The 18,029-nt window shown below is 58.2% G+C and overlaps 2 protein-coding genes across 6 annotated transcripts in view; both read left to right on the top strand.

Annotated features, from left to right (window-relative positions):
• The first annotated feature begins 1,338 nt into the window (after nucleotides 1-1,338).
• On the top strand, nucleotides 1,339-13,234 carry OPN4 (opsin 4). Of its 2 annotated transcripts, XM_038008969.2 has the most exons (11): nucleotides 1,575-1,718; nucleotides 2,937-3,084; nucleotides 3,973-4,003; nucleotides 4,807-4,940; nucleotides 5,259-5,462; nucleotides 6,074-6,245; nucleotides 6,677-6,841; nucleotides 8,069-8,176; nucleotides 9,039-9,219; nucleotides 10,440-10,583; nucleotides 12,473-12,511. In XM_038008969.2, exons 1-11 carry the CDS (start codon nucleotides 1,575-1,577, stop codon nucleotides 12,509-12,511), a joined length of 1,470 nt encoding a protein of 489 aa, XP_037864897.2. The 2 variants fall into 2 exon arrangements, with proteins under 2 accessions (XP_072875646.1, XP_037864897.2); XM_073019545.1 differs by lacking the exon at nucleotides 3,973-4,003 and having other exon boundaries at nucleotides 1,339-1,718; nucleotides 2,937-3,082; nucleotides 12,473-13,234.
• Nucleotides 13,235-15,169: 1,935 nt separating this feature from the next.
• The window catches only part of LDB3 (LIM domain binding 3), a 69,490-nt gene continuing 66,630 nt past the window's right edge, over nucleotides 15,170-18,029 (top strand). Inside the window, exons 1-2 of one of the 4 annotated variants that reach the window (XM_073019014.1) lie at nucleotides 15,170-15,321; nucleotides 15,420-15,535. In XM_073019014.1, the coding sequence (XP_072875115.1) occupies nucleotides 15,443-15,535 (93 nt within the window). In that variant the 5' untranslated portion in view covers nucleotides 15,170-15,321; nucleotides 15,420-15,442. The remainder of the gene's footprint in view (nucleotides 15,322-15,419; nucleotides 15,536-18,029) is intronic. The other 3 variants (XM_073019012.1, XM_073019015.1, XM_073019013.1) reach the window with 3 other exon arrangements.

Here is an 18,029-nt window from a genome sequence, read left to right as displayed (position 1 = left end):
ATCTTTATACTTTAAAAATTTCTGCCGGGCCCAGCGGCTCACGCCTGTAATCCCAGCACTTTGGGGAGCCGAGGTAGGCGGATCACCTGAGGTCAGGAATTCGACCTGGCCAACATGGTGAAACCCTGTCTCTACTAAAAATACAAAAATTAGCTGGGTGTGGTGGCAGATGCCTGTAATCCCAGCTACTTGGGAAGCTGAAGCAGGATAATTGCTTGAACCTGGGAGGCGGAGGTTGCAGTGAGCTGAGATGGCACCATTGCACTCCAGGCTGGGCGAGAGAGCAAGACTCTGTCTCAAAAATAAATAAATAAAATAAAAAAATAAAACTTTCTTATCAAAAAACAAGCAGAAGCCACCTCATGATCTGATCTCACCCTAATGCTACATCCTCTTACTGTCTCCACCTGTGAAGGGGTGACCAGCCTTGGCTCTATGCAGGGTGGCTGTGAAAACGCCATGGCTCATGGGGGCCAAACATAGCGGTAGGGCCCACTGTGGAAAGGGTGAGGCTGAGCTGCACAGCCTCAGCTGACCACAAACAGCTCTGGGGGCTCTTGGGGTAGCTGAGGCTGTTCTTGATGAGCTCAGGGAAGAAACACAACAGAGACTGGTGAAAAGAGAGGACAGAGCCTTCTGCCCAATGTCCAGGAGCCCGAGCCCAGGAATCTCCCTTGAAACACACACTCTCACACACAGTCACACACCCTCACACACACACACACACATTCACGACACCATCCCAGAAATCTCCCTTGAAAAACACACACACGCGGCCGGGCGCGGTGGCTCAAGCCTGTAATCCCAGCACTTTGGGAGGCCGAGACGGGCGGATCACGAGGTCAGGAGATCGAGACCATCCTGGCTAACACGGTGAAACCCCGTCTCTACTTAAAAAATACAAAAAAAAATAGGTGGGCGCCTGTAGTCCCAGCTACTCCAGAGGCTGAGGCAGCGTAAACCCGGGAGGCAGAGCTTGCAGTGAGCTGAGATCCAGCCACTGCACTCCAGCCTGGGCGACAGAGCGAGTCTCTGTCTCAAAAAAAAAAAGAAAAACACACACACACTCACATACACATTCACATCATCATCCCAGAAGTCTCCTTTGAAACACACTTTCACACACTCATACACACACACTCACACACAGTCATACCACCATCATCCAGAAATCTCCCTTGAAACATACACACTCACACACACATTCACACCACCATCATCAGACCTTCGTAGATAGACACCCAGGGACCTTGGTCGGAGTGAGCTGGAGGCATGGAGCGACTGAGCATGTGCAGCTCCCGCACCACTATATAAAGATGGGGATGAACTCTGTGGCTTTGAGTCACCATAACTGCGACACTCACTCCTTTGTGCTTCACCAGACACAGAGCAACCGCCAGCCCCAAGAGCAGCTCCAGGCTGGATCTGCACCAGACACAGGAGAAAGCAGCGGGCAGGCTGAGCAGGGGTGCTGAGGATGGAGGAAAGCTGGGAGGCTGAGCACAGCTGAAGTCCTGAGCTCCCTGTGCCGTTGACTTTTCTGTGGGCTCGAGCAAGGACCATCCCAACTCAGGATGAACCCTCCTTCAGGGCCAAGAGTCCCGCCGAGCCCAACCCAGGAGCCCAGCTGCATGGCCACCCCAGCCCCACCCAGCAGGTGGGACAGCTCCCAGAGCAGCATCTCCAGCCTGGGCCAGCTTCCATCCGTCAGTCCCACGGTAAGCCTGGGCCAGCATGTGCATGCACAGAGACTTCCCTATCCCCTTCCTGGTCCCCTCCTGGCCACACGCAGGGGCTTTGAGCGGGAGATAGAAAAGATCTGAACTCTGCTGTGGGGCCTTGAGCCATTACTGGACCTCCCTGAGCCCGCCCCCAATAAACAGGCTGATAAAGGAGGGTGCAGGCAATGTCCTTCCTAATGGAGAGTATTCAAGGAATAGAAAGGCCAGCCCTGAGGACAAGGGGCTGGAATGGCCAGACCTGTCCTCGGCGGCACTCATTCCTTTTAGAGGTTGCTTGGATGCCCCATGGAGCCCTTCAGAGAGAAGGGCACACCCTGGGCCTCTGGATCTGCCCAGCCCACAGCGAAGCCTTGGGTACCTTCTGCCACCTCCATCATCCTAGCCCAGGCCCAGGGCCCATATTCCATCAACACCACTGCTAGCTGGGGAGGGCTGGGGGCACCCTCAGGACCTGGGGGTGCTGGCCCAGGTGCTGGACAGGATGGGAAGGTTCCGGTAGCTATAGGGGCCACTGGGGTAGGACAGAGACCAAGCCACCCTCTCTTCCCCAGAAAGGGGTTAGGGTGGGAGGAGTCTTTAAATCCCTTTGTCCTGACCTGATATGGTCATGACCTCCCTTCAGTGACCCTGGAGGCCTAAGCTTTCTTTCTAAAGGGAATTCCCTTCATTCTCATGCCAGGCATCAAGGTCAGCTGTACCCAGTTACGCTATGGGGCAATGCAACTTCTCTAAGGCTCAGTAGGGGACAGGACTCCTGAGAGGGGCTCCACCCAACTCACAACCCCAGCATCTAGAGGCCTCAAACACTGTCTTGGGCCCTTGGGCTGGAGTTCATACTGCAGGCAGGGATGCACCCAGGAGTTGGCTCTGCCTTCTCCTTAAGGAAAGATAAGGTGACCCAGGCCATGTCCCTGCTTGCCAGGTACGTATCTGTCTGTCCTACCAGTCTCTAGCAGGTGATCTGAGCCCACTCCTAGAAGGCCCCTATGCCATGGTCTAGGAGCTTGGGCTCGACTCTGGAAAGGACCTGCACTTCCATTCTTCTTGGCCACTTGCGAGCTGTGTGTGCAAGTGGCTTTGCCACTCTGAGCCTCAGTTTTCCTGCCCTGTTGAGAATCCTAAGTCTTCCTTCTCAGGACTATTTGAAGGTGACAAGGGATAATGTGATTCCCTCGTTTCTCTGTCTCTCCGCAGGCAGCTGGGACTTGGGCTGCTGCCTGGGTCCCCTTCCCCACGGTTGATGTTCCAGACCATGCCCACTATACTCTGGGCACAGTGATCTTGCTGGTGGGACTCACGGGGATGCTGGGCAACCTGACGGTCATCTATACCTTCTGCAGGTGCCTGGTTGGTGGTGCTGGGCCCAGGGCACTGAGGGTGGCAGCCATGCAGACAGGAAGAACATGCGGGCAGGAAATGTTGGCTCTAACTCTGGCCAGGGCAGTGTTGAGCCTAGGCAGGGAGGGCAGGGCCATGCCTTCGATGATCTCAGGCCCAGATCTTCCTCAAGGTCACGGAAAGAGCCAAAAATGGTCCAGGGAGGCCTGACTGACTGGCACTAATTGACACCCAGGTGCATCCTCTGTGGAGGGTGTGTGTGCCCAGAATATGTGGGTCTCTGACCATTCTGCCCGGCTCTCAGCGCACCTCTGCCATCACCTGCCCCAGAGAGCATCCTCCCCCTGCCTTGAAGAGCCACTCTAGGCCGGGTGCGGTGGCTCCCACCTATAATCCCAGCACTTTGGGAGGCCAAGGTGAGCAGATCACCTGAGGTCAGGAGTTCCAGACCAGCCTGGCCAATGTGGTGAAACCCCATCTCTACTAAAAATACAAAAATTAGCCAGGCGCGGTGGTATGGGCCTGTAATCCCAGCTGCTCAGGAGGCTGAGGCAGGAGAATCACTTAAACCCAGAAGGCGGAGGTTGCAGTGAACCAAGATCATGCCACTGCACTCCAGCCTGGGCAACAGAACAAGACTCCACCCCCACCCCCCAAAAAAGAGCATACCTGGGGACCAGAATCCTCAAGTCCCTCAAACACCCCTGACACCCACCCCCAGTGTCCCTCTCCATCTGCCCCCTTGCCTGGCTCAGTGACTGAGACAGGCAGATGGAGAAAGAGACCCAGGCTCCAGGGCCACACAGCCCTCTGGCTCTCCCACCTGCTAGCTAAAGGACTGGGCACCTAATTTCTCCTCCTTGAGCCCACTTTTCTTACCTGCAAAATGGAGCTGTGCTTCATGGAGTCACTGTGATGATGCAGTAAGTTCCTGGATGTGCATTGCCCCACAAATGAGCCACTTACTGAGTGCTGTGCACTAGAGCAAGTCACTTCATGAGTGGGGGCATCTTGTCTGGAAAATGGGGACAATGACGCCTCCCTCAGGGTGGATGCAAAGATGGATGATGACAGGAGCTGAGGCTGGTGAAAGTGCCTGGCCCAGCCGTGGTGCACAGCCATCAGCTCCTCTGCCCTTTGCCGTCCCCAAGGGTGAGGACTACAGAGACAGTGTGCAGGGCAGGGCCCCAGCAGGATGTGACACTGGAGGGAGGGTGGAAGGGGACCCGAGGAGGAGGGAGGCATAAGAAGCCATGGGAAAGCACAGTCAGGGTACGCAGGAGGAGGAGCCTGGGGAGAAACCTCTAGGAAGATCTTGGCCTGGAGGGACTCAAGGAAACCAGTGAATTGGCCAAGGAGATGGTGTGAGTTGTGCAGAGGAATTTAGAGGGCGAGAAGAGGAAAGGGACATGGCCCAAGAATCAGCCTGTGCTGGGCCATGCCTCAGATTTTGGAGAGAAACTGCCCCCTGCTTCACTCTGAGGGAGCTGTCTTGGGGTCCTCACTCAGCCCACACTGCTGGGTTCAACAGCTGCTTGGCTGGTCCCTGCTGGACAGTGGGATAGCTCTGTGGCCCGGCAGCTCAAGCCTGTCTGCATGCCCGTGTGTGTGTGCATGTGTGAGTGTGTGGCATATGTGTGCACATGTGTACTTGAGGGGTGCGGGAAGCTCCCCATAGCTCTGGAGGTGTCAGGAAGTGCCTCCTAACAGCTTCTGATCCTTCCAGGAGCAGAGGCCTCCGGACACCTGCCAACATGTTCATTATCAACCTCGCAGTCAGCGACTTCCTCATGTCCTTCACCCAGGCCCCTGTCTTCTTCGCCAGCAGCCTCTATAAGCACTGGCTCTTTGGGGAGACAGGTAGATACTGGGGCTCCCTTTTGCTCGAGGGAGGAGGAGGGTTTTGACCTGGGGATGCCCACAATGGTGGGTGGCCCAAAGGAGGTGATTTGCTGCGCCTGGGCAGAGAGTGGGTAGCTGCCCTCAGTCCTGTGAGTAAGCAAGAACGGAAGATGCAGTGTTGGTCCTGAGGCCTCTGCCAGCCTTGGCCAGATGTGGCAGGTGGAGGGGGTGGAGTGTGCTCAGGCCTGCTCTTCCTGTGAGGCGAGGGCCAGAGCAGAGTCCACCCCATCCCCAGACCCTCCTCCCCAGGACTCAGAGCAGGGGCTGTGCCCACAGGCTGCGAGTTCTATGCCTTCTGTGGGGCTCTCTTTGGCATCTCCTCCATGATCACCCTGACGGCCATCGCCCTGGACCGCTACCTGGTAATCACACGCCCGCTGGCCACCATTGGTGTGGCGTCCAAGAGGCGCGCGGCATTTGTCCTGCTGGGCGTTTGGCTCTATGCCCTGGCCTGGAGTCTGCCACCCTTCTTTGGCTGGAGTAAGTGGGATGCTGGAACTGGAAGTGGGGCAGATGGGCTGGGAGGGGCACATTCAAGGGGAAGTAGGTGGACTTGGGTCAGCCAGCTGACGGGGGCAGGGGTGCCCAGGAACTACCTGAGCCTCAGGTCAGATGGACATTCAGGGGACGTGACTGGCAGCAAGGGAAACTGACACTGCCCCATCAGGGGCCAAAGGACTTCCTGGGCAGCTGATCCCAAAATACAGAGGCTTTCTGGGTGGGGCAAAGTGACAGGTACTTGTCATGCTGAGTCAGACTAGGCAGGGGGCTGGGGTGTGAGGCCTCTGCAGGTGGAAGGGTGGAGAGCAAGGTAGTAGCCCTCCTGGGGCAAGACTAGGCCTCTGGCTGAAGCCCTGGCAAGCACCATCTTGTAATTATGGTGAGCTTTCTGCTCAAATCTAGCAGGAATGGGAGGCAGTGGGCTTTGCAGGCCATCCCAATTCCCTCCAGCTTCCTCACTGCACTGGACAGGGCCAGGTCAGGGGCCAGGGCTGTGTATGGGGACCCGAATGCCACATACAAAGCTCCTGCCAGATAAGGAGCCCTGGTCAGTGCCACCACGAAGCCTGAGCACCTGCCCTCACTCCCAGGTGCCTACGTTCCCGAGGGGTTGCTAACATCCTGCTCCTGGGACTACATGAGCTTCACACCGGCTGTGCGCGCCTACACCATGCTTCTCTGCTGCTTCGTGTTCTTCCTCCCTCTGCTTATCATCATCTACTGCTACATCTTCATCTTCAGGGCCATCCGGGAGACAGGACAGTAAGAGCCGAGCATGGAGGGGGGCTACAGGAGGGGGGCCAGTCCCTCTGCCAGGTGGCCCCTGCCCCACCACTCACACCTGCACCAGCCTACCAGAGCATGCCCAGCGGCTGAAGGCAGGCTGAGCACGTGCTTACGGGGCAGCGATGTCTAGGGTGAGCCTCAGGAGACAAGGGCTTCCGGGGAGGGCTTTTAGGCATGGCCAGGGGAGCAGAGAAGGCACACCGAATCAAGGGGGAGTAGGGGGCAGCTAAGACCTTCATGTCACAGAAAACTTTCTGGAAGTCACGGCTGCCTGCACTGCTGGAAGGAATGACACTCTCCCAAGTGCCCCCCAAAGATAGTCCAGGGAGGCTCCCCGATAGCAGCCGTGACCCTGGTGCTCGCTGCCACCCGACTAGGGTCAGACCTGGACTATGCGTCCTTCCTAGGGCTCTCCAGACCTTCGGGGCCTGCAAGGGGAGTGGCGAGTCCCTGTGGCAGCGGCAGCGGCTGCAGAGCGAGTGCAAGATGGCCAAGATCATGCTGCTGGTCATCCTCCTCTTCGTGCTCTCCTGGGCTCCCTATTCTGCTGTGGCCCTGGTGGCCTTTGCTGGGTAAGCCGTGGTAAAGAGTTGGGGGAGAGGCTGAAGGGGTGGGGGCGGGAGCAAGAAGCCTTGGCAGCTTCTTCCTCCCAGCCCAACCCCGGCCAGCCATCCTTGCACCCTAAGACCAGCCTCACAGCTTATTCTCTCCCTGGGTAAGGTGCCCAGCCCCGGGGTGGGTGGGAGGCCACCTAGTTCCTGGAAGCACCAGGGCACATGCAGAGGAGCTCTGCACCCCACAAAACTTTGGGCGGCTGGCCTGCTAGCCCCCTTTGGAACACACAGTTCCTTTTGAGGTCTCCTCTCTCTCCGCTTGGGCTGTGGTCTCATGACCAGAGGTGCTGCCCATCTCCAGGAATGGGTCCCTGAGAGCTGCCCTTCTAGCCCTTTGTGGCTAGAGTCTGGGGATTGTGACATCTGTAGCGGCACGGATGCAGGCTCACCTTCAGAAGTGTTTTTGAGAAGTGAGGGCTATTTAACCTTGGAAGTGCTTAGATAGAAAACCTTCTTGTGGAGGAATGGCCTGGTCCCCCCAGGCCCCAACTGTGGGATTTCTCTACAATAGCCAGGGCAAGAATGGGCATCACGGTTGGGGTGGGGTATGAGAAGAGCTAGGCAGAGGGTCCGAGGGCCAGAGTCAATGGGGGGAAGTGGGGGGTCGCCAGCAGCACAGGCTCCAAGGGATAGTGGACCTGGGAACCTCCACCCCAAATTCGGCACATCTTCCTTCCAGAGCCACACACTCAACCACCCGCTGCTCCCTCCTTCTCACTCAGATCAGAATTCTCCTGGCATAGGCCGGGCATTGTGGCTCATGCCTGTAATCCCAGCACTTTGGGAGGCCAAGGCAAGGGATTACCTGAGGTCAGGAGTTCGAGATTAGCCTGGCCAACATGGTGAAACCCCATCTCAACTAAAAATACAAAAATTAGCCAGGTGTGGTGACGGGAGCCTGTAGTCTCAGCTACTCAGGACGCTGAGGCAAAAGAATTGCTTGAACTCAGGAAGCAGAGGTTGCAGTGAGCTGAGATCATGCCACTGCAACTCCAGCCTGGGTGATAGAGCAAAAAGAAAAAAAAGAAAAAATTATCCTGGCACTGCCAATTCCTCCCTGTGGGGCTGACTTAGAGGTGCTGGTTTGGGCCGGATTAGGATGTGGGCTTTGGCAGGGCCTGGCCCAGAAGAGAAGGTGCATCAGGAGAGCCAGCTAGCTTGGGGACCACACCTTCTCTGTCCTAGGTACGCACATGTCCTGACACCCTACATGAGCTCGGTGCCAGCCGTCATCGCCAAGGCCTCTGCAATCCACAACCCCATCATTTACGCCATCACCCACCCCAAGTACAGGTGTGGCTCTTTTCCAGAACCCCAGCCTTGGCCTCCGAGGGCCTGGCCTGCAGATGGGGGCAGAGGCCACCACCTTTCCTGTCTCTTGTATGTGTGTCGGATGGGGGCCACCAGCAGCTGGGAGCGGCTAGTGACACTGAATGGGGTCTGGAGTTGGTGTGCCTCCCTCCCCTACCCCAGCTTCCCAGGGGGCACGGTGTGGAGGGAGGTCAGGGTTCCCTGGGCAGTATCCAATCCTAACTATGGGACCTTTCAGACCTGGGGTGTAGGGCAGCCAGGACAGCCCTGTGAATTTAAGCCCCTCCCCCACTGCCCTCCCTGATAGTGTCATCCTGAAGAGACCACAGCAGGGAGAGCTCAGCTCTGCTCCCAGGGCCTGGCAGGGGCCTGGAGTGGCTCTGGGCCAGTATGCGTGCTGATAGCAACCCGGCAAGGCCGCTTCTCCCTCAGTGCTTCCTTTTGCCTGGTGGTGTCCGTCACTCACCGCCTTCCCAAGGCCAGTGGCAGGCCTGAACCCGTCCAGCACAGAGGCTGCTCGGGAGTGTCCCTGGTCTCCACTACCAGAGATGTGGCTTGACCCAACCACTTGGGGGCTGGAACTGACATCCCCAGGCTCTCCCTGCATGCCTACCCCAGAATCTCTCTGTTCCTCCCACCAGCCCTGTGAGCCTGTCAATCTCCCCACCCAGCATCTGTCTTTCTGTCCTCATCACCTGCCATAGTTTCCAGGGTCTGAGCCTCCCCATTTCCCCAGAGGCTCTCAGTCACCACACATTAGGCCTGTACCACCCTGTGCATCCATCCCCTCCCCTGCCTCTGTCTGCCCATCCCCTGGCCCTAATCAGATGTGCGGCCCCTGCAGGGTGGCCATTGCCCAGCACCTGCCCTGCCTGGGGGTGCTGCTGGGTGTATCACGCCGGCACAGTCACCCCTACCCCAGCTACCGCTCCACCCACCGCTCCACGCTGATCAGCCATACCTCCAACCTCAGCTGGATCTCTGGACGGAGGCGCCAGGAGTCCCTGGGCTCAGAGAGTGAGGTGGTAAGGATGCTGGGTCTTCGCCAGCTTGCACCTGGCCATCCCTTCCTCAGGCAGCCCTGGGTTTCTGGGGGAAGCATGGGCCCTGGTGGGGCTACCTCTGAGACTCAGGAACCCTCAGGACGCTGGCACCCTGACAGGAAGAGACCATCCCAACACCCCCATGGAGTTCATAATCCTCCCTGATAGGCGGGGGCACTAGGGCCAGAGAGGGGATGGTTTGGGGGTTCCCAAGAGCAGGGCCAGGATTGAACACAGGTCTTCCAACTCCAGGCCATCTCCTTTTCCACACTGACACTCTCCCTAGAGCCGCAGCCTGAAGAGATCAGCACATCTGGCCCTAGATAGGGCTCCAGAGAGTCAAGGCAGGAGTTAGCTTGGAGCTCCTTGCTCCTCAGCATTAAGCCCCCTCCTCCTGGGAGCCTTGAAGAGCTCACAGGATTGTCATGGGCCCTGGAGATGGGAGATGTGGCTTTGAGCCTCAGCTTACCACATGCTCACTGTGGGAGCCTGGGCAGGTCACTTACCCCCTCTGAGGCTCCACACCCTCCTCTGAAAGGGAAAACAGGCATCTCACATCAGCGCTGGCCAGGTGTGCCCAGGGTGGGTGTCAGCCCTCCTTGGTGCCTGCAGTTCTGCTGCCCCTGGATGCCCCCAGGAAAGCTCTGTGCACCACTGGCTCCTATTCCAGCCACACTTGGGCTCCTCCTTAATTCTACCTACAGCGCCCTCTATGGGCCTCAGCAAGAGCTGCCGCCGACTGGCCGGCCAGTGATCTCCTCCCACTGCCTGCATCCTCAGGTGTCTTGGTTGAGGGACTGAGAGAGGAGCTCTCAGGGGTCCCTCCTGTAAACCACTGTAGTCACCAAGGAGAAATCTAATCTGTTAATGGAGGCCTAGACCCTCGTGAAGACCACCCATGTATTCAAAAATATAAATAGCCACTTTCTTAGGGAGGTCTGCAGGTGTGCAGATGGGGAGCAAACCTGCACACACACACACACACACACACACACACACACACACACACACACACATACCCTAGCATAGGCACGCACAATTTACGGGGTTTATCTGGTGACCAGCAGCCATGCAAATGGTGTCAGGGGCCTCCCGCAATGAATACCTGTTGGGAGGACGGAGGAGGACCTGGTGGGGTAAGGGCAGGAGCAAAGCTACGGACTGTTCCTCTCACCTCACAGTCACTTTCTCACCTCCCCCAGGGCTGGACACACATGGAGGCAGCAGCTGTGTGGGGAGCCGCCCAGCAAGCGAATGGGCGGTCCCTCTACGGTCAGGGTCTGGAGGACTTGGAAGCCAAGGCGCCCCCCAGACCCCAGGGACAGGAAGCAGAGACTCCAGGGAAGGTGACTGGGCCCGGTACCTGCCAATCCGTAAAGGGGTGGGGATTAGGGGTCAGTAGCCCAGGGAGAGGCCAGGAAAGGGAGACTTGTTCTCTTGGGCAGGGGCAATGCCCTCCAGGAATCACCTGCTCCCAGCACCTCTCAGCTTTTCCTTGTCTGCCTGGGGGTCTCTGTGACTCCGAGATGCTCTGAGCAAGGCTTGCATGTGGTCTGCGTGTGTGTATGTGTGTGTGATCATGCAACTCTGACTCTGCACGGTGCTGTTGGCTGTGCTGTGCCATGATAAGTGTACATGTGTGTGTTGATAAGAGTAGGAGGTCTGCAGACGGCAGAACATAGCTCGAGCATGTGTGTGGCCATGTGCCCGGCACATGCTCTGTCATTGTAACACCCAGTGACACGTGACACAGCATGCCCCAATGTGTCTGCTTTAAGCTGTGTATATGAGTGAGTGTGGGTGGTGTGTGCCTCGCTGTGTGACTGCAAGGTTGGACATACCAGGGGAGGAAGGGGCTGCAAGCTGTGGATGTGCTCACCATAAATGCCCTGAGATCAGGATGTCACCCAGAATACTTGTGGCTATTAAAAGAAGGCCAGCTGTCGGCCCAAGTGCCTATGGAACGGAATGTCGATGGCGATTAGAGAAGGCCATATTCTAGAACACTGGAAATGTCGTGTGCACAGGCTCCCAAGCAGCCCTTCGCCCCAGCTGACAGCTCCCCATCTGTCCCTCCTGTCACACCCACACAACACTCCCAGCTCAGCTCCTGGGCTCTCTGGCTTCCCTAGCTAGTCCAAGGCCAAAGGCACATTCCTGCCTTCCTTCCTTCCTGAGTGCTGTGTCCCTGTGCATCCAAGAACGAAAGTCCTGGGCTGTACCTGCAGTTGGGTAGCCTCAGCCTCTCTCAGCATTCCCCTTGGGGGCACCGCCCCCTGTCCTGGAGCCCAGGCACTGTGCATGCCATAAATGCCAGGACAAAGTCCTGGCAGTGACCCCCAGGCTGGCCAGGCACTGATGAAAGACACAGTGCCTGTCTTGGAGGGATAGGCTGGGGTGGGGTGCTGGGCAGCCATCAACAATCACCACACACATGTGATAAGCGCTGCCATCGAGGTGTGAGCACGCAGGGTACTGAAAGCAGAGGCAAGTCCCTGAGGCTCCCCAGGAAGGTGGAGGTGAAGCAGGGATCTGCAGGCAGCAGGGATGGGGAGTGGGGGGAGCACTGATCTGTCCAGGATGAGGAGACAGCCTGTGTGACTGTGCAAACACAGGGGCACAGGGGAGGGAGCTCAATATGTCCTGGAACAGGATGTCTCTCTGTGACCCTGAGAGCAGCCAGAGGGACCCTGCGGATTGGCAGTGGGGGACATAGGAGAAGGGAAGACGGGTCGGAGGTGGTAGGAGCAGTGGGAAGGCAAGGCCCCATCAGGGACTGGCCTAGGTGTCTCCAGACCTGACCTAGGGGCAGGAAGCCCTGGGAGGGGGTTGGTCAGCTTTGCAGGGTAAAGACTAGAGGAAGGAAGCGCCACAGGGCAGGCAAGGAGTGACCCATGTAAGGGCAGCAGGAGCGGGGGTGATGCCAGAGTCTCCACATGTGGAGGAGAGGAGAGGAGAGGATTGGATGATGGGGGTGAGGATGAGTTCAGTTGTGACCCCGGGAGTCAAGAGCCCAGGGAGCATCCCAGGAGATGCTCTGCAGGCAGCGTTAGGCGTTACTGGCTCCTACTCTGGGATGTGGACTCTGGGAAGGCCCATCCCTGACCCAGCACACAACCTGGCCCTTCCTTGCAACCTCCCCACCGCTCGGTGACCCAGCGTGTGGCAGGTCATCGGGAGACTGCCCCCAGTGAACTGCTCCTCAGCTAAACAGATGCGTGCTGTTTGTTTGCAGACCAAGGGGCTGCTCCCCTGCAAGGACTCCAGGATGTAGGACACCCACTGGCTCTCCCTTTCTTCTGGGACACATCCAGCCCCCCCATGTCTCCCTCATGTACACAGACCCAGGATTACGCTGTGAGCCTGCAGGCTTTGGAAGTGGCCCTGTCACCCATGCTGCACAGGATTCGCAGCCCTAGCCCCATGTCCCCTCTCCACACCTCAAAACTCCTGCCCCACAACGTCCTCCGCACCCACTTTCCAGCTCAGCAGCCGCATCCCAGGCCCAGCCTGAGGGGTGTGTGCCCAGGCTCTCCCGCTTCCCGAGTTGTCTGCCTCTCCTCAAATGCTGTGTGCTGCAATTGTCCAGGCGATGACAATGGTGATGGCTCCAGAGAACACACCAGCTATTTATGAGCCTCTGTCCGCAGGCTGGGCCTGTCACTGGCATAGGAAGGCCAGCTCCACATCTCCCACTGCCAACAGCTGAAGCTGAGCACAGACCTCCCTTTGCACACTGGAGCAGTTACTCACCTCTGGCTTCTTCCCCCAGCGCACCGTTCCACTGTGGCCCACATTCTTGTGCACACGGGCATTTGCAGGCATGCTCTCTCATAGTTACCTATTTGAATGCACACCAAGCACATGCGTGCACACTCTGCATCTATAATTCATTTCATGTAATGGAATGAATAATTTCATGTAAGCTCCTCCCAGGGCTGTGTGGATCTGACAGGGTATAGGAAAATAAAAAGTGGAGAAGGTGTCTTCAGACAAAATATGGTCTCTACCTGTTGGTGCTATTATGGGAGAGAACCAGGGCCTGGCCTCTGATGCCTCCAGCAACTTCACTTCTTCTCCTCCCTCTGTCACCACTCTTGGGACTCTCACTCTGAGGCCCACCTCAAACTGCAGGGAGTACAGCAGAGAAGGGACAAAGGCCAGGCTGGCCTCCGTCCCCACTCACTCACCAGTGAGCTGTTGAGCTCCGCCCAGCGCATGGGTACCAGCTGCTCTCTGACTGGCTTCACGTCTCCCGAGGGAGGCAGATGGAGGGAGGCCGGCCTTCGCCTTTAAGAGCACTCTCCTGCCACCCCTTCCTTTCCCCAGAGGCGAGCTTCATCTGGCAGGAGCCAGAGGCCAGAGAAAGAGCGTGCAGCTCCAGGTACAGCCTCCCCCAGCTCCCTGGCCCTGGGGGTGGGCGCCTTCCTTCTCCCACACTGGTTATGCCCTGCTGCTGGGTCCTCTCCAGCCTGGCAGGATGGACAGACACCCCTACGAAAGGGAATAAGGCTGGAGTTAGGGATGGATGACATGGGGCTTTGCAGAAAGGGACAGCGAATGGTACGGGGGAGGGACGCTGGTCATGGACTGCTGGCCTCCTGGGCTGGGCTGCGTGATATAGGATGAAGGAGGTGATTAAGCAGGGGAAAGGACAGTCTTCCCGGCTTCTTCCGCTTGATAGTTTTGTGACTTTGGGCAAGAACAAAACAACCCCGTAATATGGGTGATCCTCATGTGCCAGGCCCCAGGAGTGAGGCTGGAAGCTGAGAAATGACTCATATCTAGGCCTCTACTGACTCCTCAGGGTCCAAGCCAGAGCTCTCCAAGAGGGCCAGCAAGCAGCCAACCCAGTTGCCTCCCCTGAGCCTCAGTTTCTCCAACCAAGGAGCCAGAGCGGGCCTTGATCTATCTCTAGACCACATAGGGGCCTGAGGTCTTTCTTGGGGAAGGGGTTGGCCCAAAGACCCTGGCAGAAGTCCCAAGGTGCTGAGGCCCCCATCCAGAACACCCTGTCTCTGGGGTACAGGCTGAACATGCCACACGTGCTTCCCCCTCCCTGCCCCTCCTGGCCTGTGTCTAGCAGCTGAGCAAATGGCGTCTCCTCCCTTCTCCCTGCCCCCTGCCATTCCTGCGCAAAGGGCACGGGGCCTGGCGTGTGGCACTGGCAGCTGGAGCTTTCCATGCTGCCGTCAAGTTTTCCAGAGCACAAATAAGACAGGAGAGCCAGGAATAACTGGCTAGGCCCCCAGAGGGTCTGGAGGGGATGGGCCTACCTCAGACCTGCTTTCAGACCCTGTGCCAAGGGGTGCAGGCAGAGGGCTAGCTGCCCAGGACCAGGGCTTTGGGAGGCTTCTGTGGCCATTGGGAGCCCATTATCTGGCATGCATCCTGTAAGAATCAGCCCAGGCTCCAGCGTGGCCTGGGTCCACTCCTTGTGTGACCTTGGAGAAGTCATTTAACCTCCCTGAGCTTTGTCTCCTGTGGGTCCAGGTGGCAGCTTCTCAGGATCCCAGGGAGTGAAGGGCGCATGCTGAGACTGGCTATGCCCGGAGCTGCTGCTATTATGATCATTTTTATGGCTGGACAACCCTGGCCAGTCACAGACTAGCTGCAGGCTCAGTTCAGGCCAAGCTACCTCCAGGACCCCACACTGGATAAAGCACAACCCCAGAATCCTGGGCAGGGACCACATGGCAGCAAAGCCCCTGCCCAAGGGAGCTCAACCCCCAGTCTTCTGAGCAAGAGGATGGGTACCACGGAGCAGGAAGAGCGAGTGTCTCTGCTCTCCAGAGGACACAGGAGCAAGGAGACCAGAGCATTCTCACCAACCTGGCCAGTCCCCCTTCCTCCCCCGTTGGGGGTGCTGGGTGCCGGACACCCCTCCCCAGGGGCTATATTAGCCGTGTGAGTCACGGTGGACCGGCTGGGAGGCCGCGGGCGGGCGGGACAGTGTAGGGTTACAGTCCATTTATGGGCGCAGCCGAGGGCAGATATCAGTGTCGATGGCATTCGCTCCCAGCTATTCTTAGGAGCCTCTCAAGAGCTCCACGCAGCCCAGCTGGGCAGCAAGGGACAGAGCAGGCAAGGCTGGGGGGCAGGGGCAGGGGCAGAGGTGTGGACCGGGCAGGCAGAGTGCCTGAGTGCCCTCTCACTCAAACCTCTCTACCCTTTGTCTGCAGAGGCGGCCGCTGACAGCACCAGCATGTCTTACAGTGTGACCCTGACTGGGCCTGGGCCCTGGGGCTTCCGTCTGCAGGGGGGCAAGGACTTCAACATGCCCCTCACTATTTCCCGGGTGAGTGCACCCTGCCACAGCCTGGCACCCGACGGGGCGGGCACGCTGTGTGTGTGTCTGTCTGTCCTTTCTGAGCCTCTCAGAAAGCAGAGCACGCCCCATCCCCTGGGACCGGCCTGGTCCTCTGGTCTCAGCCACAGCTGTTTGCTCACAGGAGCCCGCCGGCCTGTTATGCATGTGAGACATCATGAGCAGGTGGTAGGTGTTTTTAGCAGAGAAGAAAATGCTGAGTTTTCAGGCAGGCAGGCAGGCAGGCAGGCAGGCAGGTAGCTGGACAGAGTACAGCGCCTTCCTGATCCCTTCACTGTTAGAGTGGGCTTAGGGTGCCCCCAAGCCTTTAGCATTTCCCTAGATGTGGGCAGCTGCTTTGGGAAGGGAGCATTCCCAGCATGGAGAGGGCAGGTGATGGGCAGTTCGATAGATGGACAAACAGGCTGCTGACCTTGGCTGTCCTGCTGTCAGAGTGTGGGGCTGGGCTGGACTGAGTACTGGGCACCGGCTCCATCCCAAACTTGAGACACCAGCATCCTGGCTCATGGGGCTGGGTGGTCCTCCCCATTCACTGTGGCCGCTTTGTCTGTCTCACTTGTTCCCCTCAAGCCTGGGGCCTGGTGAGATGGCCCCCTGTCCTGCAGTGTCTGTGATGGGAAGCAGCACGGCCTAATGTAGATGACACAGAACATCGGGTTGTCTGAGTAACTCTACTGCCTGGCTGGAGACAGCAACACCAGAGAGGCAGAAAGCTAGCCATGCTCCCAAGGAAGCACTCCAGGAACAGGGACTGACGGGGGAACAGCATCTAGACCGTAGTAGGCGCTCCGTCAGTATTTGTCAAACAAAGAGACTCCCCAGCAAGGCACTGGTAGACCCAGGGCTGAAGACCCCAAGGCTCAGGATGAACTGTGAGGCATACAGGGCAAGGACAACCCTGCCTGGTGGCTGAGCCCCTGGCCGTGCTGTTCTGGTCACAAGTCAGGAGCGGGAGGCTCCCAGGCTGTCACCGGAGGGTAGTGGGTGGGCAGTGGTATCTGGGCTACTGCCCACTAGGGGAACAAGGGGACAGTTTCTTCTCTGGGGCCTTTGGGACTTGCCTTGGGCCTGGGGGCTGGAGGAAGGGGTTGGAAGGGAAGCACTGAAGTGGGCAAGGCCTGAAGGTGCTTGGCAGAGGGACCAGGGAGCCTGGGCAGAGGGTCAGGAGCCAACGCCACCACTGGAGTAGTCGTCTCTGTTTTTGGTTCCATGGGTACTTGGGGGAACCCCAGAAGTAGAAGCCCCACCCAGGGATGCTGTGAGAGCCTTATAATAGCCATAGAGGCCACATGCTTCCAGGGTGGGTGCTGGCCTGGCTGTGGCACAGGGAACAGGCCCTGCCCTCCATCCTTCAGTTGGAGATGTGGCTTGTTCTAACCTGGAGACTCCACCCCTCCAGATCTACTGCCCTGGAGACCACAGGGTCCTGGAAACCCACAGCTTTGCACACTTTGCATGAGGTGGCGACCTGTGGGCATGTGAGCCCCAGTGGATTTCCCACTGCCCTGCACAGCTCCCCACCCCCATGCTTGCAGGACTCCTTCCTGTACAAGGTGGAGCCTCTGTGTGCTCTCTCATGGGCCCTGTGGCCTCCCCTGCCTGAGACTGAGCCCACATCTCCCCCAGCTCCACCATCTCCAGGCCTCCTGCTGGTGCTCCCTGCCCTATCCCTATGGGTGCAAATTGGCCACTGGGCTCACTGGCACTCAGGATAGCCAATGACTTCACCCAGGGTCTATGTGCCACCTGGCCCCAGCCAGCCAGGGGCTTAAATGGCAGCCCAGAGGCCTTAAGCTAGATAACAGGAGGAATGTCCTTACTCCGGGGAGGGGGTATGCAGGGATGTGCTGGATCCAATGACTGGGGGGACTTTTAAAAATAGAACCCGAAGCCCAGGCAGGGCACTGGGGGATGGGCATAATGGCCTCTCGGCTTCCTTTAGGGGCATACCCCAAATCACCTGAGCTGTGGAGCAGGCTGGACTGGGAACTGGAGCCCTTCCCAGGGCTTGGAACCTCTTGAGAAATTTTGGTGGTGGGCTGCTGATAGCCTGGGCTTGTGTCCTGGTTCCGTGCCGCTGGCAGGGCAGGCCTTGTGGACACAGCCCTGCCATCCCACCAGGGCTGTAGGATTTACTGCTGGGGCTCGCAGGGCCCTTCTGCACCAGGGACATCCCCCTACGGGGGAGGCATGGCCAGAGCTCTCTGGAGGAACTCCACTGCCACCCCAGCCAGGACCTGAGCCTGTGCCATAGGGCACCATAGGCAAGAGTGTGTGACCCTGTGGGGTGGGCAGGCAAGCGAGGCTCGGATCGTTACCTCACTTCAGAGCCTGGCAAACTGAGGCTGGAGTTTGCTCACAGGACAGGGATGGCCATGGGTGGATCTCCTGTGTCCTCTCACCCCAACTCCCATGCTGGCCTGCTCACCCCTCTGACTGGGACTACTAGAGAGGCACTGGGGAT

Source organism: Chlorocebus sabaeus, chromosome 9 (genome assembly GCF_047675955.1).
Source record: "Chlorocebus sabaeus isolate Y175 chromosome 9, mChlSab1.0.hap1, whole genome shotgun sequence".
NCBI classification, from domain to species: Eukaryota; Metazoa; Chordata; class Mammalia; order Primates; family Cercopithecidae; genus Chlorocebus; species Chlorocebus sabaeus.
This window is presented reverse-complemented; position numbering and strand designations above follow the sequence as displayed.